Source organism: Oncorhynchus kisutch, linkage group LG22 (assembly GCF_002021735.2).
Source record: "Oncorhynchus kisutch isolate 150728-3 linkage group LG22, Okis_V2, whole genome shotgun sequence".
Lineage (NCBI taxonomy): Eukaryota > Metazoa > Chordata > Actinopteri > Salmoniformes > Salmonidae > Oncorhynchus > Oncorhynchus kisutch.
The window spans coordinates 31,538,952-31,566,259 of NC_034195.2; the positions used below are offsets into that span (position 1 = coordinate 31,538,952).

General features: G+C 41.5%; 2 protein-coding genes across 3 annotated transcripts in view; both read left to right on the plus strand.

Moving 5' to 3' along the window:
- The first annotated feature begins 13,592 nt into the window (after window positions 1-13,592).
- Window positions 13,593-19,632, plus strand: LOC109867291 (zona pellucida sperm-binding protein 3). The gene is made up of 9 exons (XM_020456369.2): window positions 13,593-13,690; window positions 14,211-14,742; window positions 15,039-15,157; window positions 15,632-15,735; window positions 15,924-16,101; window positions 18,481-18,667; window positions 18,851-18,933; window positions 19,107-19,207; window positions 19,520-19,632. The coding sequence occupies exons 2-9, from the start codon at window positions 14,251-14,253 to the stop codon at window positions 19,579-19,581; spliced, it is 1,326 nt and encodes a 441-aa protein (XP_020311958.1). The 5' UTR covers window positions 13,593-13,690; window positions 14,211-14,250; the 3' UTR covers window positions 19,582-19,632.
- Window positions 19,633-20,618: 986 nt separating this feature from the next.
- LOC109867232 (C-Jun-amino-terminal kinase-interacting protein 2-like) overlaps window positions 20,619-27,308 on the plus strand; it is a 136,373-nt gene continuing 129,683 nt past the window's right edge. For both annotated transcript variants that reach the window (XM_020456260.2, XM_020456261.2), the window contains exon 1: window positions 20,619-21,102. In XM_020456260.2, the coding sequence (XP_020311849.1) occupies window positions 21,038-21,102 (65 nt within the window). In that variant the 5' untranslated portion in view covers window positions 20,619-21,037. The remainder of the gene's footprint in view (window positions 21,103-27,308) is intronic.

Consider the following 27,308-nt stretch of genomic DNA (forward strand, 5'->3'; position numbering starts at 1 on the left):
TATTTATATAGCCCTTCTTACATCAGCTGATGTCACAAAGTGCTGTACAGAAACCCAGCCTAAAACCCCAAACAGTAAGCAATGCAGTTGTAGAAGTACGGTGGCTAGGAAAAACTCCATAGAAAGGCCGGAACCTAGGAAGAAACCTAGAGAGGAACCAGGCTATGAGGGGTGGCCAGTCTCTTCTGGCTGTGCCGAGTGGAGATTATAACAGAACATGGCCAAGATGATCAAATGTTTATCGATCACCAGCAGTGGCAAATAATAATAATCACAGTGGTTGTAGAGGGTGCAACAGGTCAGGACCTCAGGAGTAAATGCCAGTTGGCTTTTGTCATTTGGCCTCACAGCTGATCATCAGTATCTCTACCGCTCCTGCGGTCTCTAGAGAGTTGAAAACAGCAGGTCCAGTGAACAGGTCAGGGTTCCATAACCACAGGCAGAACAGTTGAAACTGGAGCAGCAGCACAGCCAGGTGGACTGGGGTAAGCAAGGAGTCATCAGGCCAGGTAGTCCTGAAGCATGGTCCTAGGGCTCAGGTCCTCCTAGAGAGAGAAAGAAAGAAGGAAATAGAGAAAAAGAGAGAGAGAATTAGAGAGCGCATACTTGAATTCACACGGGACACCGGATAAGACAGAAGAAATACTACAGGATATAACAAACTGACCCTAGCCCCCCGACACAAACTATTGCAGCATAAATATTGATGAAGCCAGTGACTGATGTGGTGTACTCCTCAATTCCATCGGAAGAAGCCCGGAACATATTCCAGTCTGTGCCAGCAAAACAGCAAAAAAGTCCTGTAGCTTAGCATCTGCTTCATCTGACCCCTTCTTTATTGACCAAGTCACTGGTGCTTCCGGCTTTAGTTTTTGCTTGTAAGCAGAAATCAGGACAATATAATTATGGTCAGATTTGCCAAATGGAGGGTAAGGGAGAGCTTTGTACCGTCTCTGTGTATGGAGTAAAGGTGGTCTAGAGTTTTTTTCCTATGGTTGCACATTTAACATGCTGGTAGAAATGAGGTAAAACAGATTTGTTTCCTTGCATTAAAGTCCCCGGCCACTAGGAGCGCCGCCTCAGGATGAGCGTTTTCCTGTTTGCTTATGGCCTTATACAGCTCATTGAGTGAGGTTTTATTGCCAGCATCGGTTTGTGGTGGTAAATAGACAGCTACAAAAAATATGGATGAAAACTCTCTTGGTATATAGTGTGGTCTACAGCTTATCATGAGATACTCAGGCGAGCAGATTTCGTGCACCAGCTGTTGTTTACAAACATACACAGACCACCACCCCTTGTCTTATGCTGCTGATTCAGCTTAAACCCCGCCAGCTGTATATTATTAATGTCATCGTTCAGCCACGACTCGGTGAAACATAAGACATTACATTTTGTAATGTACCGTTGGTAGGATTTTCATGATCGTAGCTTGTCTATTTTGTTATCCAATGATTGTACGTTGGCTAATAGGACTGATGGTAAAGGCAGATTACCCACTCATCGTCGAATCCTTACAAGGCACCCCGACCTACATCCCCGATATCTCTGTCTCTTTCTCCTATCAATGATGGGGATGTGGGCCTTGTCGGGTGCCTGAAGTAAATCCTTCACGTTTGACTCGTTAAAGAAAAAATCTTCTTCTAGTACGAGGTGAGTAATCGCTGTCCTGATATCTAGAAGCTATTTTCGGTCATACGAGACAGTGACAGAAACATTATGTACAAAAAGTTTCAAATAACGCTAAAAACCCACACAATAGCACAATTGGTAAGGAGACCGTAAAACGGCAGCCATATCCTCTGGAGACATTGGAAGGAAAGGGTTATTGTGTGTAGGCCAATGACAAAAATATTTCAATTTAATTCCTTTTAAAATAAGGCTGTAACTCAACAAAATGTGGAAAAAGTGAAGGGGCATGAATACTTTCTGAAGGCACTGTACTGGATATAAATATCTGTTCAGCCTCTCGAGTGGCGCAGTGGTCTAAGGCACTGCATCGCATTACTAGCTGTGCCACTAGAGATTCTGGGTCCAGGCTCTGTCTCAGCCGGCTGTGACCGTCAGACCCAAGGGACAGCGCACAATTGGCGCAGTGTCGTCAGGGTTAGGGGAGGGTTTGGCCGACAGGGGGATGTCCTTGTCCCATCGCGCAATAGCGACTCCTGTGGCGGGCCGTACGCAGTGCACTATGAAATAACATATATGGAATAATTTAGTAACCAAAAAAGTGTTCAACATATCAAAATATTTTTTATATTTGAGATTCTTCAAATAGCCACCCTTTGCCTTGATGATAGCTTTGCACACTCTTGGCATTCTCTCAACCAGCTTCAGCTGGAATACTTTTCTAAGAGCTTTGAAGGAGTTCCCACATATGCTGAGCATTTGTTGGCTAATGTTCCTTCACTCGGCGGTCCGATTCATCCCAAACATCTCAATTTGGTTCAGGTCGAGGGATAGTGGAGGCCAGGTAGTGGAGGCCAGATGCAGCACTCCATCATTATCCTTCTTGGTAGAATAGCCCTTACACCGCCTGGAGGTGTGTAAGTCCCACTAAGTGCAAACCAGATGGGATGGCATATCGCTGTGGTAGCTATGCTGGTTAAGTGCGCCTTGAACTCTAAATAAATCACAGACAGTGTCACTAGCAAAGCACCACCACACTATCGCACCTTCTCCTCCATGCTTCACAGAGGGAACCACACATGTAGAGATCATACGTTCACCTACTCTGTGTCTCACAAAGACATGGCGGTTGGAACCAAAAATCTAAAATTTGGAACAATCAGACCAAAGGATATATTTCAACCGGTATAATGTCCATTGCTCGTGTTTCTTGGCCAAAACAAGTCTGTTATTATTATTGGTGTCCTTTAGCAGTGGTTTCTTTGCAGCAATTCATGAAGACCTGATTCATTCAGTCTCATCTGAACAGTTGTCTGTTACTTGAACTCTGTGAAACATTTATTTGGGCTGCAATGGTAGTTGGTAACTGTAATGAACTTATCCTCTGCATCAGAGGTAAATCTGGGTCTTCCTTTCCTGTGTTGGTCCTGATGACAGCCAGTTTCATCATAGCACTTGACGGTTTATGCGACTGTACTTGAAGAAGTGAAGACTGTACTTGAAGTTTTTGAACCTTTTTGGATTGAATGACATTTCCCGTTGCTTATTTGAGCTGTTCTTGCCATAATATGGACTTTGTCTTTTACCAAATAGGGCTAACTCATGTATACCAACCCCAATTACACCATCCAAAGTGTAATTCATAATTTCACCATGCTAAAAGGGATACTCAATGTCTGCTTTTTTTGTTTTTATCAACCAAGGCATTGGAAAACCTCCCTGGGCTTTGTGATTGAATCTGTTTGAACTTCACAGCTCGACTGAGGGACCTTACAGTTGTGTGTGTGGGGTATGAGTATGTGTGGGGTACAGAGATGAGGTAGTCATTCAAAAATAATGTTCAACACTATTATTGCACACAGTCCATGCAATTTATTATGTCACTTGTTAAGTAAATGTGTACTCCTGAACTTATTTAGGCTCGCTATAACAAAGGGGGTTAAATACTCAAGACATTTCCGATTTTCATTTGTATGTAATTTGTAAAAATGTCAACAAAACATAATTCCTATTTGACACTATAGGGTGTTGTTTGTAGGCCAGTAGCAAAACATCTCAATTTAATCCATTTTATATTCTGGCTGTAACACAACAAATTTAGGAAAAAGTGAAGGGGTGTGAATACTTTCTGAAGGCCCTGTACCTGTTCACAAGGTGTACTTGCAAGAATAACATTTGCTAACATCCAACATTTTGGCCATAGCCATGAGAAAGGTCTTTGTGACCGACACATGTCATGTCATTGGACGTTTTTCCAGTTCTGTCAGTATCTTAGTGTGTGGCAGTTCATCCACCTAAACATGATAGTCAGATTCAATTCAAAAGCATTAACGCAAGGTGGAAGGATTTAATCCTGTATTGTCCCTTTAGACTTTTATATATATATATTTTTCTCCGCAATCAGAACACCTACCCTCACAAATATTACATGTCAAATAATAACACAGGAAATGTTGTTATAATTTTCTTACCTTTTTACAGTATTACATAATTTGCAACAGCAACATCTACACCACAATTACATGTGAGGAGAATAACATTATTTAACCCCACATGTGATCTTGCAATTTCACATGCGAAACTACAATGTATTGTATTCATTTTATATTGTATTGTACTTATGTACTGTAGTGTTTCTGTATGCGACTCAGTTAGTAAGAGCATGGCATTAGCAACACCAGAGTTGTGGGTGCAATTCCCACTAGGGTCACATATGAAAATGTGTGGACTCACTGTTGAATAAAAGCGTCTGCTATTTAAATTGAATATATTACGGTATTACAGTACTGTATTGGCCAATGCAATTTTAGTAAAGCAGTGTGAATCCCACAGCTAAGGCCTAGATCAGATTGGGTGTTAACTAGTGACAACTGCCACTTGCATAGCTGGTGCTTTGGCGGTGTCTGAGGTATACCTGCATTAGAGCTTCAAATCAGAGCGGCTGCTCATGTTGTCATTGTCACGAAGCCACACCCAACCCACTTGTGTTAGAAGTTCATAACAAGAAATTGTAGTCTATATAGAAATAATGACATTCAAATTGAAAATCATAAAAGGTGTCAAATCCACAAGCTACTCCTAGCATTATACCTAAAGCGGACTTGCTATTTGCTGTATGACGGAGTCATATTATGAGAAATCCCATGCAGCCTTGTATACAAGTTCGAACACTGGAATGTGAGATGTAATCTACACCTCGATTAGGCTGATAGAAACCCTCATTATGAACTTTAACCTCCTAGTCGATTGATGCACCGGTGTCATCCCCATCAACATTTGTCAGGTTACACTATAGATATCAGTTGGATGTGTCTCAATCCACCACATCCGCCAATGTCGTACTTCCGCATCTGCAGTGAAAGGTGGCAGAGCTAGAGTGGTGTTTGTCAGACCATGAGACATCATCCCGAAAATCGGTCTTCTCGCGAAAACATCTGTAGCACCTGAGCGGTTTGGCCAACAAACTATGGAACGATGAGACTCTCACGAACACGATGGTGGTCTCCATTTTGCTCTATGACTTTTTCCCACCAGTGTCATGGGATTCATCTAAAGGTAACTGGTACCAGTTTTTTTAAAGTAATGGAAGTATGGAGGTAATTTTATGCATACCCAAAACAAGGGGTTAAATATGTGTAAAAGAAAATATATATATATATACACTACCGTTCAAAAGTTTGGGGTCACTTGGAAATGTACTTGTTTTCCATTAAAATAACATCAAATTCATCAGAATACAGTGCAGACACTGTTAATTTTGTAAGTGACTATTGTAGCTGGAAACGGCAGATTTTTTTATGGAATATCTACACAGGAGTACAGAGGCCCATTATCAGCAACCATCACTCCTGCGTTCCAATGGCACATTTTGTTAGCTAATCAAAGTTTATAATTTTAAAAGGCTAATTGATCATTAGAAAACCCTTATACAATTATGTTATTATATATTATATACAAATTTGTCCTGATTAAAGAAGTAAAAAAATTGGCCTTTAGACTAGTTGAGTATCTGTAGCATCAGCATTTGTGGGTTCTATTACAGGCTCAAAATGGCCAGAAACAAAGAACTTCCTTCTGAAACTCGTCAGTCTCTACTTGTTCTGAGAAATTAAGTCTATTCCATGTGAGAAATGACCAAGAAACTGTTATTTTGATGGACAAGAAAATAGCTTTTCTTTCAAAAACACATTTCTAAATGACCCCAAACTTTTGAATGGTAGTGTATATACAGTAACAGTCAAAGGTTTGGACACACCTACTCATTCAAGGGTTTTTCTTTATTTTTGCTATTTTCTACATTGTAGAATAATAGTGAAGATATCAAAATGATGAAATAACACATATTGGAACATGTAGTAACCAAAAAGTGTTAAAAAAATCGAAATATATTTTATATTTGAGATTCTTCAAAGTAGCCACCCTTTACCTTGATAACAGCTTTGCACACTCTTGGCATTCTCTCAATCAGCTTCATGAGGTAGTCACCTAGAATGCATTTCAATTAACAGGGGTGCCTTGTTAAAAGTTCATTTGTGGAATTTCTTTCCTTCTTCATGAGTTTGAGCCAACCAGTTGTGTTGTGACAAGTCCATATTATGACAAGAACAGCTCAAATAAGCAAAGAGAAATGACAGTCCATCATTAATTTAAGACATGAAGGTCAGTCAATCCGGAACATTTCCAGAACTTTGAATGTTTCTTCAAGTGCAGTCACAAAAACAATCAAGTGCTATGATGGAACTAGCTCTCATGAGGACTGCCACAGGAAAGGAAGACCCAGAGTTACCTTTGCTGTAGAGGATAAGTTCATTAGCGTTACCAGCTTCACAGATTTCAAGTAACAGACACATCTCACCATCAACTTTCAGAGGATACTGTGTGAATCAGGCCTTCATGGTTGAATTGCTGCAAGAAACCACTACTAAAGGACATTAATAAGAAGAAGAGACTTGCTTGTGCCAAGAAACATAATCAATGGACATTAGACCGGTGGAAATCTGTCCTTTGGTCTGATGAGTGCAAATTTTGCGATTTTTGGTTCCAACCGCCGTCTTTGGGAGACGCAGAGTAGCTGAACGAATGATCTCTGCATATGTGGTTCCCACCGTGAAGCATGGAGGAGGAGGTGTGATTGGTGTGGGGGTGCTTTGTTGGTGACACTGTCAGTGATTTATTTAGAATTCAACACACACTTAACCAGCATGGCTACCAGGGCTATTTGTAAGGGCTATTTGACCAAGAAGAAGAGTGATGGAGTGCTGCATCAGATTACCTGGCATCCGCAATCACCTGACCTCAACCCAATTGAGATGGTTTGGGATGAGTTGGACCGCAGAGTGAAGGGAATGCAGCCAACAAGTTCATCATATGTGGGAACTCCTTCAAGACGGTTGGAAAAGCATTCCAGGTGACTACCTCATGAAGATGGTTGCGAGAATGTCAAGAGTGTCCAAAGCTGTTATCAAACCTGTGACCTCTGCATGCCATCTTGAACATGCAGGCATTCTATGATTACATACGAAGACATTTACAGTGCCTTCAGAAAGTACTTACACCCTTTGACATTTTCATTTTGTTGTGTTACAGGCTACAGCCTGAATGTAAAATGTATTATTTAAGATGTTTTTGTCACTATACACACTATATCCCATAATGTAAAAGAAATTAATAAAAAATTTAAAGCTGAAATGTCATTATTCAATAAGTATTCAACCTCTTTGTTATGGCAACAACAGGGTTTAACATGATTTTGAATGACTACCTAAGCTCTGTACCCCACACAATTATCTGTAAGGTTCCTCAGTCGAGCAGTGAAAAAAAACAGACATTGAATATAATATTAGATGGTGTATCAATACACCCACTCACTACAAACATACAGGTGTCCTTCCTAACTCAGCAGCCGGAGAGGAAGGAAACATCTTAGGGATTTCACCATGAGGCAATTGGTGACTTAAAAACAGTTACAGAGTTTAATGGTTGTGATAAGAGAAAACTGAGGATGGATCTAAATAACTAACTATTGTGTAGTTACACCACAATACTAACCTAATAGAAAGAGTGAAAATAAGGAATCCTATAAAGAATACAAATATTCCAAAACATGCATCCTGTTTGCAGCAAGTCAATAAAGCAATACTCCAAAAGAAATTGGCAAAGCAAGTGGCTTTTTGTCCTGAATACAAAGTATTATGTTTGGGGCAAATCCAATACAACACATTACTGAGTACCACTCTGCATGTTTTCAAGCATAGTGTAATCATTAAGGACTGGGGTGTTTTTCAGGATACAAAATTAATGGACTGGAGCTAATCACAGGCAAAATCATAGAGGAATACCTGGTTCAGTCTGCTTTCCACTAGACACTGGGAGATGAATTCACCTTTCAGCAAGACAATAACCTAAAACACAAGGCGTTGTGAAAACAGTGAATACTCCTGAGTGGCTGAGTTACAGTTTTGACTTTAATTAACATGAACATCTGTGGCAAGACGTGAAAATGGTTGTCTAGTAATGATCAACAGCCAATTTGACAGCTTGAAGAATTTTGAAAGGACTAATGGGCATATGTTGCACAATCCAGGTGTGGAAAGTTTTCAATTGGTGTCAAAGGTGTTTCTACAAAGTATTGACTCAGGGTTGTAAATACCTATGTAAATCAGATATTTCTGTATTTAATTTAGAAATACATTTGCAAAAAAATGTAAAACATGTTTTACCTTTGTCATTATGTGGTATTGTGTGTAGATGGTAAAAAAGTTTAATATTTAATCAATTTTGAATTCAGGCTGTAACACAACAACATGTAGAATAAGTCAAGGTGTATGAAATACTTTATGAAGTAACAGTATCCTCAAAATGGAGCGATGGATGTGTTACTCGGTTGAATAAGTACTGTTATATTAGTTTGCAAGATAGCCTTAACTTTAGGCTATTAACTGTATTACAAACATAATAATGAATTGTGTTTGGTTGACATCGCAACCAAATATCAACATTTAAAGAATAGGACTAAACCAAATCAACCTTTATTTAAAGTGCATTTAAACGTTGATTTGATTTCGTTTTATACATTTTAGATTTTTGGTTGAGATGGAGATATGAATCAAACATAACAATTATTAATTTGTAGACAAACTGAAATTAAAGGAAGAAGCTGCCACTATTTCAACGTAATTTCCTGTCATAGAGAGGAAATGCACTTTTAGGTTTCACCCGGAAGAATGGTGAAGGCTGATTATACATATTTGTGAATTGCGTGTGGGAATTTCCACATGGAGTTGATAAACATCCACAAATAGGGCACTGATAGCTGTCAGTGTAGCTAGATAGCATGCTAACCTTATCTAGCTAGCTAATGTTATCCAGTGTTACTGTATTTTGTTTTTTTACTATACCGTATTCAAAAGATTAGCCAGTTGGCTCAATGGCTGGTTCTGGAGCTGGATTTGTCATATGCATTGATTTAAAACTTTGCCACAGATAGAAACCACTGGCCTATCTTTGACTTTGCCATCTATTTTTAACTCCAAGGTTTTGGCATCTTTCATAAATTGTGTCCGCAAGTCCGTCACGCAAAAAGTTAGAAAGAATGAGATGAAGCTCCGGTAATATGGATAACTATTGAAAGATACAGTAGCTGATGTGTGTTTTTCTACATTGTAATGGACATGGTGCACCATTGGTAGGTAGGCTGCTGGCAGGCTGCTGGCAGGCTGCGGTACAGCAAAGCCATGTTAGCCTGTATGCATGATTCTCACAGGGGAAGTGAAATGATAGAATCCAATTTTTTTAATTTTTTTATTTCACCTTTATTTAACCAGGTAGGCCAGTTGATAACAAGTTCTCCTTTGCAACTTTGACCTGGCCAAGATAAAGCAAAGCAGTTCGACACATACAACAACACACTGACTAAACAAACATACAATCACTAATACAGTAGAAAATTTGCATGTGCAAATGAGGTAGGATAAGGAAGGTAAGGCAATACATAGGTCATGTTGGCAAAGTAATTACAATATAGCAATTAAACACTGGAATAGTAGGATGTGCAGAAGATGAATGTGCAAGTTGAGATACTGGGGTGCAAAGGAGCAAGATAAATAAATAAATACAGTATGGGGATGAGGTAGATTGGATGGGCTATTTACAGCTGAGCTATGTACAGGTGCAGTGTTCTGTGAGCTGCTCTGACAGCTGGTGCTTAAAGCTAGTGAGGGAGATATGAGTCTCCAGCTTCAGAGACTTTTGCAGTTCGTTCCCGTCATTGGCAGCAGAGAACTGGAAGGAGAACTGGAACGGCCAAAGGAAAAATTGGCTTTGGGGGTGACCAGTGAGATATACCTGCTGGAGCGCATGCTACGGGTGGGTGCTGCTATGGTGACCAGTGAGCTGAGATAAGACGGGGCTTTACCTAGCAAAGACTTAAAGATGACTTGGAGCCAGTGGGTTTGGCGATGAGTATGAAGCGAAGGCCAGCCAACGAGAGCGTACAGGTCGCAGTGGTGGGTAGTATATGGTGCTTTGGTGACAAAACAGATGGCACTGTGATAGACTGCATCCAATTTGTTGAGTAAAGTGTCTCCTGACCCCTCCTGTCTCAGCCTCCAGTATTTATGCTGCAGTAGTTTGTGTCGGGGGGCTGGGGTCAGTCTTGTTATATCTGGAGTACTTCTCCTGTCCTATTCGGTGTCCTGTGTGAATCTAAGTGTGCGTTCTCTAATTCTCTCCTTCTCTCTTTCTTTCTCTCTCTCGGAGGACCTGAGCCCTAGGACCATGCCCCAGGACTACCTGACATGATGACTCCTTGCTGTCCCCAGTCCACCTGGCCATGCTGCTGTTCCAGTTTCAACTGACCTGAGCCCAAGGACCATGCCCCAGGACTACCTGACATGATGACTCCTTGCTGTCCCCAGTCCACCTGGCCATGCTGCTGCTCCAGTTTCAACTTCCACCTGACTGTGCTGCTGCTCCAGTTTCAACTGTTCTGCCTTATTATTATTCGACCATGCTGGTCATTTATGAACATTTGAACATCTTGGCCATGTTCTGTTATAATCTCCACCCGGCACAGCCAGAAGAGGACTGGCCACCCCACATAGCCTGGTTCCTCTCTAGGTTTCTTCCTAGGTATTGGCCTTTCTAGGGAGTTTTTCCTAGCCACCGTGCTTCTACACCTGCATTGCTTGCTGTTTGGGGTTTTAGGCTGGGTTTCTGTACAGCACTTTGAGATATCAGCTGATGTACGAAGGGCTATATAAATACATTTGATTTGATTTGATTTGAGTAGAGTGTTGGAGGCTATTTTGTAAATGACATCGCCGAAGTCAAGGATCGGTAGGATGGTCAGGTTTACGAGGGTATGTTTGGCAGCATGAGTGAAGGTTGCTTTGTTGCGAAATAGGAAACCGATTCTAGATTTAATTTTGGATTGGAGATGTTTGTGAGTCTGGTAGGAGAGTTTACAGTCTAACCAGACACCTAGGTATATGTAGTTGTCCACACATTCTAAGTCAGAACCGTCCAGAGTAGTGATGCTAGACGGGCGGGCAGGTTTGGGCAGCGATCGGTTGAAGAGCATGTATTTAGTTTTACTTGGATTTAAGAGCAGTTGGAGGCCACGGAAGGAGAGTTGTATGGCATTGAAACTCATCTGGAGGTTTGTTAACACAGTGTCCAACGAAGGGCCAGAAGTATACAGAATGGTGTCGTCTGCGTAGAGGTGGATCAAAGAATCACCAGCAGCGAGAGCGACATCATTGATGTATACAGAGAAGAGAGTCGGCCCGAGAATTGAACCCTGTGGTACCCCCATAGAGAGGTCCGGACAACAGGCCCTCCGATTTGACACACTGAACTCTATCGGAGAAGTAGTTGGTGAACTAAGTGAGGCAATCATTTGAGAAACTAAGGCTGTTGAGTCTGCCAAAAAGAATGTTGTGATTGACGGAGTCGAAAGCCTTAGCCAGGTAGATGAATACGGCTGCACAGTAATGTCTTATCGATGGCGGATATTATATCGTTTAGGACATTGAGTGTGTGCAACAACACATCATCAGTAGGGTAAAACTATGGAAACCAGATTGCATAGCGGAGAAGGTACGGTGAGATTCGAAATGGTTGGTAATCTGTTTGTTAACCACTTCACCTTCACCCAAATCCAGATAGCTTATGTTCTGAAAGAGCTGCAAAATCTGGACCCCTACAAATCAGCTGGGCTAGACAATCTGGAACCTCTCTTTGTAAAATTATCTGCCGAAATGATTGTAAACCCTATTACTAGCCTGTTCAACCTCTCTTTCGTATCATCTGAGATTCCCCAAGATTGGAAAGCTGCCGCGGTCATCCCCCTCTTCAAAGGGGGAGACACTCTAGACCCAAACTGCTACAAACGTATATCTATTCTACCCTGCCTTTCTAAGGTCTTTGAAAGCCAAGTTAACCTCTTGGAACTACCCATCCGGATCCAGGAGAATTGTCATCAACTACACTAATTAGCATAGCGCAACGGCAAAATAATCTTACTAGAAAATATTCATATTCATGAAATCACAAGTGAAATATAATGAAACACATCTTAGCCTTTTCTTAATCACCCTGTCGTCTCAGATTTTGAAATGATGCTTTACAGCCAAAGCAAAACAAGCGTTTGTGTAAGTTTATCGATAGCCTAGCATAGCATTATGTCCAGCTAGCAGCAGGAAGCTTGGTCACGAAAATCAGAAAAGCAATCAAATGAACCATTTACCTGATGATTTACCTGATGATCTTCGGATGTTTTCACTGACGAGACTCCCAGTTAGACAGCAAATGTTCCTTTTGTTCCATAAAGATCATTTTTAGACCCAAAATACCTCAGTTTGTTTGTCACGTTATGTTGAGAAATCCACCAGAAATAGCGGTCACGACAACGTCGGAAAAAAAATCCTAATTATATCCATAATATCGACAGAAACATGGCAAACGTCGGGGCATGGACTCTTCAAGGTGTCGAAAGCGTTCCACAGGGATGCTGGCCCAAGTTGGCTGGATGTCAAAGGCACTTAAATATTTTGCCTTGCCCATTCACACTCTGAATGGCACAGATACACAATCCATGCCTCAATTGTCTCAAGGCTTAACAATCCTTCTTTAACCTGTATCCTCCTCTTTCTCTACACGGATTGAAGTCAATTTAATAAGTGACATCAGTAAGGGGTTAAAGAATTCGCCTGGATTCACCTGGTCAGTCTTTGTCATGGAAAGAGCAGGTGTTCTTAATGTTTTGTACACTCATTGTATATTTTATTTATACAGACTAGTAAAAGATAAGTGAAAATTGACAAATTATCCAATGGATTATGATAATTTTCTGGTAAAAAAAGCTTGGGTAGTCTGCCTGAGAATTGAGGGTAGTTTGCACCCTCTATTTGTATTCGCTCCATGGCTCAGATGGTTAAATGGAGACAAGGCTGTTTGGCTTATCTCAGTCACGAAGAGGAATACATTTTCATCTGTTTCTAATCAATAAACAATGCCATTCTGGTGGTTGGTAACATTCAAATAAAACCCAAACCTGAAAACGAAACGTAGGCTGAAAAAAAATGAAAATTGGGTATGATGATGACATTTTTTTAAAACATTTTTTATTTAACGAGGCATAATCCTGTGGTTTAAATTTAACCCTCAAAACAACAGTTTAAAGTTGATTACTTTTTGCAAATCCAATGTATTTTCCACATAGACTCCATGTCTCAATATGTTGACAAATTACATTGAAATAACGTTGATTCAACCAGTTTGTGCCCAATGGGCAGCCTCCTGTGTTGATCTTGTGTGTGTTCGACTGTGGCCTTGACAGAGGTCTTACTGACCGACACGCAGCATGTCAATAAATGTCAATTTTGCAAGTATACACAGTGTGAGAGGTCATTCACCCAGGCAGTCTGCTTCGCGTTCACTTAATCTACCCCCATGTGAAAGTAACATGACTTCAGGTGTGGAAAAATCTATTTTTCCATTCAATAAATACATCATCTCAAATTATTGCAACCAGAAGTTTCTCTTTAAGAATGAATGAAAGGTTAGTGCGTTTCTTTAATCTAATCATAATATGGACTTGTATATGTTCATATAATATATCATAATTACACTATATGTTATTTTTGCAAAACGCTATATACTGTATCCACCTTACAAATAAGAGAACTCTTAAACAGAAAAATATGTCGAAAGACGATCAAATGTGACACATAAGTAACATTTTAATAAAAAAATACATTTGTGGCATCTATATATCAAGCAAATGTAGCAAACACACATATAAAGGTACCCAAAAGCATTCATTTCTGATGAAAAAGCGTTTTTTTTTAACAACAAAATTCTTGAAACTTTGATAATCTAACATAACATTTTTGGTATTAAGAAGTTGCTTTGAATAGTCTGCTATTAAAGGACCATCAGCCACAGCATTTGATTGGCTAAAACCTTGACTCCTGAGAGCTAATAGGGAATGTTCAAATGAGGAGGAGGCGGGTTTCCAATAAGTAAACAACGCTCAATCCGTTATAAAACTGGCCACATCTCCTTCATACTCTTCACAGCATCCAGTGAACATTGCTGATCAATTCTTATTGTGAAGCCATGGCGATGAAGTGGAGTGTAGTTTGTCTCGTGGCAGTGGCCATGCTTGGCTGTCTGTGTGTTGCTCAGAATTGGCAACCCTTCAGTAAACCAGTGCAGCAACCCTTCAGACCCATTCGTCAGCCACCTCAGCAGCCTCAGCAGCCTCAGCAACCACCGTATCAGAAACCCAGGCCCCCACCAAAAGACCAAACCCAGGCCAAGCAGAAGTTTGACACACCATTGGATTGGACCTATCCTCTGGACCCAAAGCCAGAGCCCAAGATTATTGGAGGCTCAGAGACGAGAACCCCTGTGGCTGCCAATTCAGTGAGGGCTGAGTGCAGGGAGAACATGGTCCACGTGGAAGCGAAGCATGACCTGCTGGGGATCGGCCAGTTGATCCAGCTAGAAGACCTCACTTTGGGAGACTGCCCTATGTCTGGATTTGACAATGTCAACCAGGTGCTCATCTTTGAGTCTCCGCTGCAGTCATGTGGCAGCCAGCTAAGGGTATGTATTATAATGATGATAATGATAGTAATGAACTGTATGTATATTATTTGAAAAGCAAAAGGAAAAATGATAACCCCAAATGAGTGCTAAGTGGCAAACAAAATACAAGCCCAGGTATTTATATTATATGTAGGGCATCATTGTACATGGCAATTAGTTGTCAATTTACCTGAACAAATGGTTGGATAAAAAAAAATCTCACATTCCTCACAATCTCACGTCCTTTCCACAGTAAATTGGTCTATTTTAATTACATTTGTGAATGTATTAACATTGTTGTGATTGTTTCTCAGATGACTATCAACTCCCTCATCTACATCTTCACTCTATATTACAAACCCAAACCTCTGGCAAACACCCCCCTCATCAGGACAAATGAAGCGATGATCAATATTGAGTGCCACTATCCAAGGTGGGAGGAGCAGACCTAGGTCCAAATAGTACAGACTGATTTAGCTTGCCTGCCACAACGGAACTAATGAAACAGTTCCAAAAGTACCAATCCTGTCCACCCAGCATGTAGTATAAGATAAATCAAGCAGACTTGAAGTATTTCAGGAAATAAGCCAGGGTAGCCCCAACCCACTAGCAGTATTGGGTAAACTCAATTCAATCAAACCTGCATTCTAATATATATATATATATATATATATATATTAGAATGCAGGTTTGATTGAATTGAGTCTCTAGTTGCATGTGAATACAGTACCCCCACTACACTGCTTCACTACCATTAAAGTGATCATACTTTCACCACACCCATGGACATTTATTTGGCTTCTTAGTTTAAAACACAATTAATATTAAAAACAGGTATGGTGATTCCTATACAGACGTACAACACATGTATAAAAAACATTTGTAAAACAATGTCTCTCTCCTCCAGGAAACACAATGTGAGCAGCCTGGCCCTGATCCCAACCTGGACCCCTTTCTCCGCTGCTAAGTATGCAGAGGAACTCCTGTACTTCTCCATGAGGCTCATGACTGGTGGGTAAAGATGCAGTGTAGAGAGGGTCAACACTAAAAAGCCAATTTCCTGGACCCAGATTTGGACTTTTCCTGGACTAAAATAACTTTCAGTGGAGATTCTCCACCGAGTTCTATTGAAACTCTTAATTGAGTGTACTTTTTAGACCAGGAGTACGCAAATGTAATGTTACAACTTCTCTTGGCAGCTGACTGGCAGTATGAGAGGGCTGGTAACATGTACGTGTTGGGTGATATGATAAACATCGAGGCCTCTGTCATGCAGTACTTCCACGTTCCCCTGCGTATCTTTGTGGACAGCTGTGTGGCCACCCTGGAACCCAACATAAACGCCAATCCCAGATACGCCTTCATTGAGAATCATGGGTAAGTAAGGGAGAGGGTTCAGTCAACACTAGGGGTGATTTCGTGGACATAAATTAAGCCTAATCTTGGATTTAAATGCTCTTTTAAACTGGACTAATGAACATGTTATTTCTCAAACATGGTTTAGAATAGTCCCAGACTTTAACTAATCTGGAATTAACAGTCTGATTTCTAGAAAGAAAATTTGAGCTAGTCCAGGTCTAAGTGAGGGTATAAACTAAACCAAGAAGGAGGCAGGTTTAACTTCAGAATAATGCACTGTGTCAATGGCAATATAAACTCAACAAAAAGAGAAACATCCCCTTTTCAGGACCCTGTCTTTCATAAAAATCCAAATTACTTCACAGATATTCATTGTAAAGGGTTTAAACACAGCTTGCTCAATGAACCATAAACAATTAATGAACATGCACCTGTGGAACGGTCGTTAAGACATTAACAGCTTACAGACGGTAGGCAATTAAGGTTACAGTGATGAAAACTTAGGGCACTAAAGAGGCCTTTCTACTGACTCAGAAAAACACCAAAAGAAAGATGCCCAGGGTCCCTGCTCATCTGTGTGAATGTGCCTTAGACATGCTGCAAGGAGGCATGAGGACTGCAGATGTGGCCAGGGCAATAAATTGCAATGTCCGTACTGTCAGAAGCCTAAGACAGCGTTACAGGTAGACAGGACGGATCGTCCTCGCATTGGCAGACCACGTGTAACAACACCTGCACAGGATCGGTACATCCAAACATCACACCTGCGGGACAGTTACAGGATGGCAACAACAATTGCCCGAGTTACACCAGGAACACACAATCCCTCCATCAGTAGTCAGACTGTCTGCAATAGGCTGAGAGATGCTGGACTGAGGGCTTGTAGGCCTGTTGTAAGGCAGGTCCTCAGGTCCTCAGACATCACTGGCAACAACGCGCCTATGGGCACAAACCCACCGTCACTGGACCAGACAGGACTGGCAAAAAGTGCTTTTCACTGACGAGTCGCGGTTTTGTCTCAGCAGGGGTGATGGTTGGATTCGCGTTTATCGTCGAAGGAATGAGCGTTACACTGAGACCTGTACTCTGGAGCGGGATCAATTTAGAGATGGAGGGTCCGTCATGGTCTGGGGCGGTGTGTCACAGCATCATCGGACTGAGCTTGTTGTCATTGCAGGCAATCTCAATGCTGTGCATTACAGGGAAGACATCCTCCTCCCTCATGTGGTACCCTTCCTGCAGGCTCATCCTGACATGACCCTCCAGCATGACAATGCCACCAGCCACACTGCTCGTTCTGTGTATGATTTCCTGCAAGACAGGAATGTCAGTGTTTCGCAATGGCCAGCGAAAAGCCTGGATCCCAATCTCAGTGAGCACGTCTGGGACCTGTTGGATCGGATGGTGAGGCCTAGGGCCATTCCCCCCAGGAATGTCCAGGAACTTGCAGGTGCCTTGGTGGAAGTGGGGTAACATCTCACAGCAAGAACTGGCAAATCTGGTGCAGTCCATGAGGAGGAGATGCACTGCAGTACTTAATGCAACTGGTGGCAGAATTAGGTAACTAATTTCACTTGCATGAAATGGTTGTCCAAACTTGGCTTTCTGTTGCAAAATAATATTGTTATGGGGTATTATTTTATTAACTGCAATTATTTTCAATGTTTGCTTTTATCTTCTGCATTGTTTTATTTTGATTGTTTGCTCCAGTCTGTGCTCATACATACAATGCTTGAATATTTGTGGTCCATACGAGGCTTCTGAAGCAACCTCAGATCATAACCACCTTCACATAGTGCATCTAATTATGCTGCGTTTACACATGCAGCACAGGTCTGATCTTTTTCCACTAATTGGTCTTTTGACCAATCAGATCAGCTCTTTTGCCAATAATTGGGTGTTAGATCAGAATCGGGCTGACTATGTTAACACAGCCTCTGTCAAGAGTCATGTTCCCCTGCTCAGACGTTGCTGACGCATACTAGATGTTACAATGCCTGGATAGGTATTTTACATATCAGCTAACCACATCATATGTTATAGCAATCTGTTATTGGTTGATGCATTCAACGTCTGAGCAGGGACACACGATCAAGGACTCCACGGTCTAGATCTAGAAAACAGTCATCTGAAGTTTTTTTATTCTGGATTAATGTAAGAATCCTATTTGTGATGTAATTTAAGATCTGTCCAGGAAACTGGCCCTAACTGTGCAAGTGTGATGAGCAACCTTGACTGAGGCAACATCTAATGCCTATGCTTGAGTTGTGCGGGCAACCAGGGCAGTTTAATGAGTGCACTGACTGTTATGTTGTTAAATGTGAGCCCAGCTAAAGCTTCCCCCTGCCACGGCCTGCCCCCCCCCCCCCTTCCCTTGCAACATCTGTGCCCCCATAGGTGTCTGATCGATGCCCAAGTGACAGGTTCCCACTCCCAGTTCATGCCTCGTTCTGCAGACTACAAGCTGCATTTCCAGGTGGAGGCTTTCAGGTTCCAGAGCCAGAAGGGGAGTGACCCAATTATTCCGCAGAAAACAAAGATACCTTCTCAGCTTGCTGCAGATTATCCCGCTACGCTCGACATGGTGAGTTAATTCATTCAGTTCAATACTACTTTATTTATCCCTCACAGGGCAGGTATGCAGACAAGCAGAAATAATACTAACAAATAACACGGAAACATATCATGAGACATCATTTTTGAAAATTGTGTATTTATCCTATGCTTTAATTGTTACAATGGCCCTGTTCTTGGTAAATCCCAACAGATCTTCCTTACCTGTCACCTGAAGGCAACCACAATCGCGTTCCCCATTGATTTTGAGTACAAGGCCTGCTCTTTCATTAATACGTAAGTGTGTACATTCTACACCTGGGTCAAATACATGTTACATTAATGAAATAAATGTTCATACTTGATGACACAGCATATGTTATGCATACATGAAAGGTATATTTATGTTACGTCAATACTGCAATGCTGGTTTGATCGAATGTAGCCCTAAAGCTGCAGTTTGTTAACAGGTGGAGGGAGGCTGGTGGGAATGATGGAGTGTGTGGCTGCTGTGACTCCACCTGTAGCAACAGGAAGGGACGCGATACCACTCAGCATCAAAAACCAGCAAGTACGTATGAGGCAACAAAGGTCTGCTTTTTAAGATAACAACAATGTGGAAACCTCAAAAATACTTGCAGAGAATGTTTGAATATATGAAAGGTCAATATCTGCTTACTGTTTGCTGCTCCTAAAATCAATTTTTGAAAGTGTTTTATTCACCACTAAAATAATGATTAATAAAGGTAACTTTTGAGAGCAGATAAACAGTGAGTGGATATTGATGTTCTTAACCTAGCTGTCTTTGTATTGTCCAGCTGCTGAAGGCTACTTTTGGATATGTGTAATGACCCTCCTGTTCTTGTGTCTGCTCTCTTCTCAGATATATGGGAGGGAGATGTTCAGCTTGGTCCCATCTTTATCTCGGAAAAGGTTGAGCAATAAATTCAGACCCTGCCATTGGCATGCCCATTGAAATAAACAAAGTTGATGGTTCATCATCGTCTGTGTCTTCATTCCTGCTGTTGATGTTATGCACTAATGAATTAAAAACTAAAGCCATGCACTAGTTTAGGTGCTGAACAGATTAAAAAAAGACATAGGCCTATTAATCAAATCCACAACTCTGTTTCCAAAAGTCACTTATTATTATGCTCATAACATATACCATATTAGACCATAATAATGCTGATGTTACATTTGTCTGCTTGATTAAGTCTCCTTGTAGCCTATTATCCAATGTTACAAACATATGCTCTCAGATCAGTATAAAGGGATGACCTTAAATACTTTAAATACTTAAATATTTTTATGAGCCTAATGTGTAAATGTATGTTGGAAGGAATGAAGTGTATAAAGGAAAACAGGGTGCTATTTTAAACTTTTTTTAACAAGACCAGACAAATAATGCGTTGAGGTGTTAGGGCACCTACACGTGGTGGATCTCCTTGAAGTGCTGGGTCATTTTGGTCCTTTCCCTAATCGGTAAATGCTTAGTTTCACCACATGGGGCGGAATACTATAATTATATTTCAGCACCCAAGCAACTGAACAACTCCTCATGGCATTTATAGTGTCGATGAGACAAACAGCCCAATCCCCATTGTCAATGGCGGTATTATTGAGCTAACATTTAGGTCTATTCCCTGCAATCACAGCTTTGCCAAACTACAGTTTTCAGCAACAATTCATGGCAAAGCTTTCACAAACAAGTATTGTATGGCAGTTAAGACAATCCACATTTTTTGTGTTATTAAATAGCAATCCTGCCTGTCCTTTTATGGTGCTTTTATGGTGCTCTATGGAACCCTTAGCGGGAGGTTAAATATCTTATCACATGCATAGGCTACCACCCACCCTCTCCAGTACCTCCAATCACCTGACAGGACCATTTAATATGCTTTGTTGCTATAATCTGTGTTTGACCTTGAATGGAAAAGCATGTTTTCTGCTGTCTGTACCAATACCCCCTCCTCTCTGCCTGCCCCTCCCTCTCTGCACCGCTGGCCCACCTCCGCTTCGTGTCACAGGCATCATCACAGCGGCAGACATTTGGCAAGGCAGGCAGCGGACTGCGGGTGTGTGGCTGGTCTGGCGGCATCGGGAAAAGATAGGGCTTTTTTGTGTGATTACCGCAGTGTTCTTTTTCTCTGCCGTTTCCGGGCTGTAGAGTGGATAGCAGCTCAAGGCAAATGTGATGGTGATGCTGAGTACGCGTATCTGATTTGACTAGATCGAGGCCAGGGGGATCTGTAACAGCGTGGCGGTAGGATAGAGGGAGGGAGAGCGAAAGAAACTGGTCTGTCCGTGACTGTGTCCGTCTGTCGCGCGCTCCGTCGTTGTGAATGGACTGCTCCCTCTGTGATTCTCTGCAGTCACTTTGAGCCGTTTTTGGAGGAAGATGGCGGACAGGGCTGAGATGTTTTCCCTCTCCACCTTCCACTCCCTCACTCCTCCAGGCTGCAGGTAAGACAACAAACCCGCCCACGGAGCAATGAAGGGCGACCATGCAGAGCGGGTATCTCTGTGACAGAGTCGATATTCACACTTATAAACACAGGGTCGCTACAGTATGTGTAACAGTTATCAGTTCTGTTGATATTATAGCATTGTGTTATCACCCAGAAACGGAAAGTATGATTATCGGAAGCTGATGATGCTGCTCTACGTCTAAATAGGTCTAGGACTGCGCGCATTGCGTATAGCTGATGCTGTGTTGGTTTCGGCTTTGTCTTTCGCATGGTGAGTTCGTATTAAAAATACCCCTCAGCTACACACAAAACATAACTGCGTTTCAGAGCAAAGGAGAGAGAGGAGGAATGGTCACAAAGGACAAGCCATTGATTTGTGGCCGTCACGTCATTTGCCTTGCTGGCAGGCCGCATTCTCTCTGAATCAATTACCTCAGAGGTAGGGGGAGTGAGGCCCACGCCCTGTTGAGATAAGCATAGCTCGAAATGGGTGCTGAGCTGTTGCTGACACGTTTTGTTTAATATCAGTAGCCACAAAATGCATATCCCCCTATTGTTCATTGGATTGGGTAGGTTGACACTTCACGTCTGTGCTCATGGTTTGGTGTAAATATAAGCTTAACTGTGTGCGGTACACTATGTGGATTGTCTGGCTGTCAGGCATCGCTAGATTTGACTCATTCTTAGAGATGATAGCTGGAGGCAGAAGCCGTCACTACTATCATGACCTGCAGTATCCTGTGCACGTGACAATAAAACGTGAAACTTTGAAACTGCTAGGCTGTTGCCAATGCCATAAGTAAAAAAAAAACTGCTTATTGATCAAGTAAATAACATTTTTCTGTCTAATTGAACATAATATAACAAAATACAATAATGGCTGTGGATGATAATGGGAAGATGAATGTTACAGATTATGATAATATTCCTTGTTTTTGGATGATCAGATTTAGTTATGGATATGACTCTAATATTAGTTATTATTTTAATGGACTAAATTTGAAGAATCATATGGTACTGTATTCCCAAACTGGGGTATGTGCAGTGCTGTGGGGGTAACACCAAATAAAAATGTGATTCACGTAAAAAAAAGTGTTTTTTAAAATAAAAAATCTTCACATTTTCAAGCAGTCCATTTATATTTTCCAATGGGGCTATACATTTGGGTATGGTTTTCTCACCTAAGTAGCCTCGCTTCACTACCAAAAAAAAAAGAATTAAACCATCTAGTGTTCAGCAAAATAATAACACAATGTTAAATACAGGTAGCCTTGTCAAATAATTAAAATCCAACCACATTAACTGTTACTTTCTCGCAGGAATTCCACTAACAGTTCGTATATAGCCAAACTTTGCTGTTGCTCATTCCGTTTGCTTGAAAATGGATAAATGGTAAAAAAAAAGTTAGGCTTGCATCCATAGAGACACATACCAGCTCTACTGGTAGTACTGCTACTATCAGCAGTAGTACACCTGCACCTGTCGATGACACAAGTTGTTCTGCTTCCACAAGCACATCCAATGCTAGCATCAGTAAATCTACATTTGTTGTTAGCCCAGCTAGCATGGACATTGACAGATGTGAATCTGATGCAGCCGAAGAGCTACTGCCCCCTTACCTGGGAAAGCACCGAACAACAGACAGGGAAGTTGGACCATCAAAGAGGCACAAATATGATGGACTATATTGATTTGGGGTTCACTTATATTGGGAGTTGTGCCTTTCCTCAGCCACAGTGTGTTATATGTGCAAAAGTACTATCTCACATCTCGATGAAACCTTCACTCTTGCGCAGACATTTAGAAACAAAACATGCCAATTTGAAAAATAAGCCACAGGAGTTTTTTGAGCGAGAATTAAGATGACTTTCGAGTAGTAAGACATGTATGAAAGCAACAGATACTATTAATAAGAAGGGACTAGAAGAGTCTTATATGGTGAGCTACCGAGTGGCTAGGACAGGCAAGCCCCATACTATTGTGGAGGATTCTTCCTGCTGCTGCAGATATAGCTGGGACAATGCTGGGGGGTAAAGCCCAAAAAAACTACACAGACGATGCCTTCATCAAACAACACTGTTTCACGACGCATCAGTGACATGGCAGGAGATGTTTTGAAACAATTACTGCTTCGCATACAGACCAGTGAATTCTATGCGTTACAGCTGGATAAGTCAACAGATGTGTCGGGCCTGGCACAGCTCCTGCTATATGTCCGTTATGTTTATGGGGGGGTCAATTAAGGATGACATCCTCTTCTGCAAACCACTGGAAACCAGGACAACAGGAGAGGATATTTTTTAAGTACTGGACAGCTGTGTGACATCAAATGGACTTTGGTGGTCAAGATGTGTTGGTATCTGTACTGATGGCACAAAAGCCATGACAGGGAGATACAGTGGAGTGGTAACATGCGTGCAAGCAGTTGTTCCCAATGCCACTTGGGTACACTGCAGCATCCATCAAGAAAATGCCTTACAGCTTGAAAGAGGTTTTGGACACTACAGTGAAAATGGTAACTTTGTTAAAGCAAGGCCCCTGAACTCTATTTTCTGCATTATGCAATGATATGGGCAGCGACCATGTAATGCTTTTACAACATACAGAAGTGTGCTGGTGACCAAGGGGCAAAGTATTGACACGTTTAAAAAAAATTGAGAGACAAGCTTAAAGTTTTCTTTACTGACAATAATGTTCACTTGTCTGACCGCTTGCATGATGATGAGTTTCTCACGTAGTTTTTTTCTCACCTGACTGATCTGAATCTAGGATTACAGAGACTCTCCACAACTATATTCAATGTGTGGGACAAAATTGAGGCTATGATTAAGAAGTTGGAGCTCTTCTCTGTCTGCATTAACAAGGACAACATACAGGTTAGGTGTATTGTATGATTTCTTTGTGCGCAAGTGAACTCAAGCTTACGGACAATGTCAAATGTGATATAGCGAAGCACCTGAGTGAGCTGGGTGAGCAATTACGCAGGTACTTTCCTGAAATGGAAGACACAAACAACTGGATTCGTTATCCCTTTCATGCCCTGCCTCCAGTCAAATTACCGAGATCTGAACAAGAGAGCCTCATTGAAATTGCAACAAGCAGTTCTGTGAAAATGTAATTTAATCAGAAGCCACTGCCAGATTTTGGAATAGGTGTCATGTCCTGACCATAGAGAGCCCTCGGGGTTATCTATGGTGTTTTATGTCAGGGCGTGACTAGGGGGTGTTCTAGTCTTTAATTTCTATGTTTGGTGTGAGTATATTCCCAATTGTAGGCAGCTGATAATCGTTGCCTCTAATTGGGGATTATACTTAGTGTAGTCCTTTTCCCACCTGTTTTGTGGGATATTATTTTGTCTAGTGCCAATGTGCGCTACGAACTGCACGTTCGGTATTCTTTGTATTCTTTGAAGTTTCACCTTAATAAATATGTGGAACTCTACACACGCTGCGCCTTGGTCCACTCATTATAACGAATGTGACAATAGGGCTGCGCTCAGAGTATCCTGCCTTGGCAAATCATGCTGTTAAGACATTGATGCCCTTTGCAACCACGTACCTATGTGAGAGTGAATTCTTGGCCCTCACTAGCATGAAAACTAAATACAGGCACAGACTGTGTGTGGAAAATGATTTTAACACTCTCTCCAATACAACCCATGTGCATCCTTTCAAGCACACCCTTCTCATTAACCTGTGGTGAGTTATTCACAATTTAAGGTTTTATACTGTTAGATTCTAATTCTCAGAGTAAAAAACTCTACGGACACTATGAAAGCTAAATCAAGTTGAATTCTTCCCAGAGGATCAATACAGCTGCATCAGACCAAGACATTTTCACACAAGCACTGATATTTAACCCTTCCTCATAGGCTGAGTCTCCTACTACACATCTGTACAAACATCGTTCTTTACTGCTAGGCAGGACACTTAGTGATATAGGCCATAAACTTTCATTTCTCCCTTAACGTGACCTGACCTGATTTCGACCCCCGATCTCGAATAAAAGGGCTGAGGAAACATAGTTTGAGGGAACATAAGGCCTTGGAAAATAGACATGGTCCTCCTTTGAAAGGTGTGCATTCTATAACGATTAGAATTTAGGAGCATACACAGGACTATTCTATGGTTCATTCTATAACGATTAGAATTTAGGAGCATACACAGGACTATTCAATGGTTCATTCTATAACGATTAGAATTTAGGAGCATACACAGGACTATTCTATGGTTCGTTCTATGACGATTAGAATTTAGGAGCATACACAGGACTATTCTATGGTTCATTCTATGACGATTAGAATTTAGGAGCATACACAGGACTATTCTATGGTTCATTCTATGGCAGCTCCTCCTGAATGGAGTTGCGCTCCTCTCAGAGAATTGATAGCTCAAGAATCCACTCTCAGAATTGCGAGCTACTGTAGCTAGAATTCAATCCCATTACCAGAGAGATTGATCCTAGCTCCTAGCCCTTCCTTCCTTACCCTCCCAGGCTCTACTGCTCATTGGGACTAATGCTAACCAACCACTGGCTTATGTAAATAACATTGGGAATGACCTTGAGGTCCAGACAAGAAGATACAGACCAATCAGAGATACTGGACAGGGCCCCACGTCATGAGGGTGAAAATAAAACACCATAAGAACAAATGACAACCACAATTGACTGAGAAAGGGGAACGGGAAACAGTAGAGGCCTCAGTAAATAGGATGTGGCAGGTGTGTGTGGGAAAGAAAGAGCTGCAAAGAGAGAGTGACAGAGAGAGAGATGGCAGTGCTGTTTCGGGACTAAATGATGGCCACAGGGTTGTCTCTCCCTTGTTCCTTTCAAAACAGGAAATAATACTTTCACCCCAGATGGTGGCAGCTTGGTTGCAATTATTTTGCTATTACTGCTCGGTGAGATCATTTAGTGTGTTTCTCTTCTTTCCTTTTCTTTCTTTGCATGGTTAAAATACAATTTTAGTGTTTTAGTGTTGCAGTACATCCACTGGTCAATAACAACACTGTAGGGCTAACCAATAAGAACTGTTTGAGCTGAACCAAAATCAGATACAGTGTTATTGACTGTGGATGACCATACTTCAGAAGAGGCTGTGTGTGTGTGTGCGTGCGTGCCCTGACTGAGTACTGTTGATTAATATACTACAGGAGAGGTCTGTTCTCCAATATATGAGGATATGGTTAAGCACACACAATGTGCTAACTAAATCACTATGATAAATCGAGGGATCTTATGACACAGCAGTCTTGATTTTGTGTGTGTGTGCGCATGCGTGTTTACGTGAATGTATGTGAGAGAGTGTATGTGTGTGCTAGTGTTTTTGCTGTGAGTATATGCCATATATTTTAGATCTGATGTTCACATGTTTGCATTTGTATACATGTGTGTTTGTGTAAGTGTATTGCATGAGCTATCTGGTTTTCCAGTAATCCTGATCGGAAGGTCCTGGAATCAGAAGGGAATAAGCAGGATATTTGGGAATCCTCCCACCAGGATTTCTGGAAACCCGGGGAATTTGGGGAATGTTATCGACATTTTGCAACCCTAGCCAGTGGTGTATTTGTGCAGTAGCCTACGGTCAGTAATCTATCTTACATAACCTCCAAATACATACCCTATGCAGTGCTTAATTTGTAAATCGGGAGGTCCCGGAACACATGGTGAGTGCACATGGTGAGGCAAAAACAAACACATGGTGAGGGGGGGGTGGTTATCCAGGGCGGCTCTTAGGTACCGGGACACATTGAGAAACATTGTGTCAAACACAACGTAGCAGCCAAGTAGCCTACTATCTATGGTGGTGAAACTCTCCAAGGTGCTGATTCATTCAAAGTATTTTAGACTTAGGCACATACTTGAGTATAGCTGCAGGGCTTATGCAAGTCCGAATTTCTTGTAGCCTAATTTTCGAGACCTCAAGGTACAACAACATTTTTAGATGACACTGCAGGACACCCACCATATCCACACATACAGCTGTGGGGCTTACAAGACCCCAATGTCATATCGTTGTCATGACATCAATGAAGCAGTAGAATAAATATCACAATATCGTAATATAACTTCAGATAAAATAAACCAATGTAGGTTACAGCAGAACAAGCAAATATGAGAATATATAGGCCTCCTGCATATGTGATAATATGAAGCACATATTGAGATTACAAACTTGTTCTGTGACGTGAAGGTAAAGGG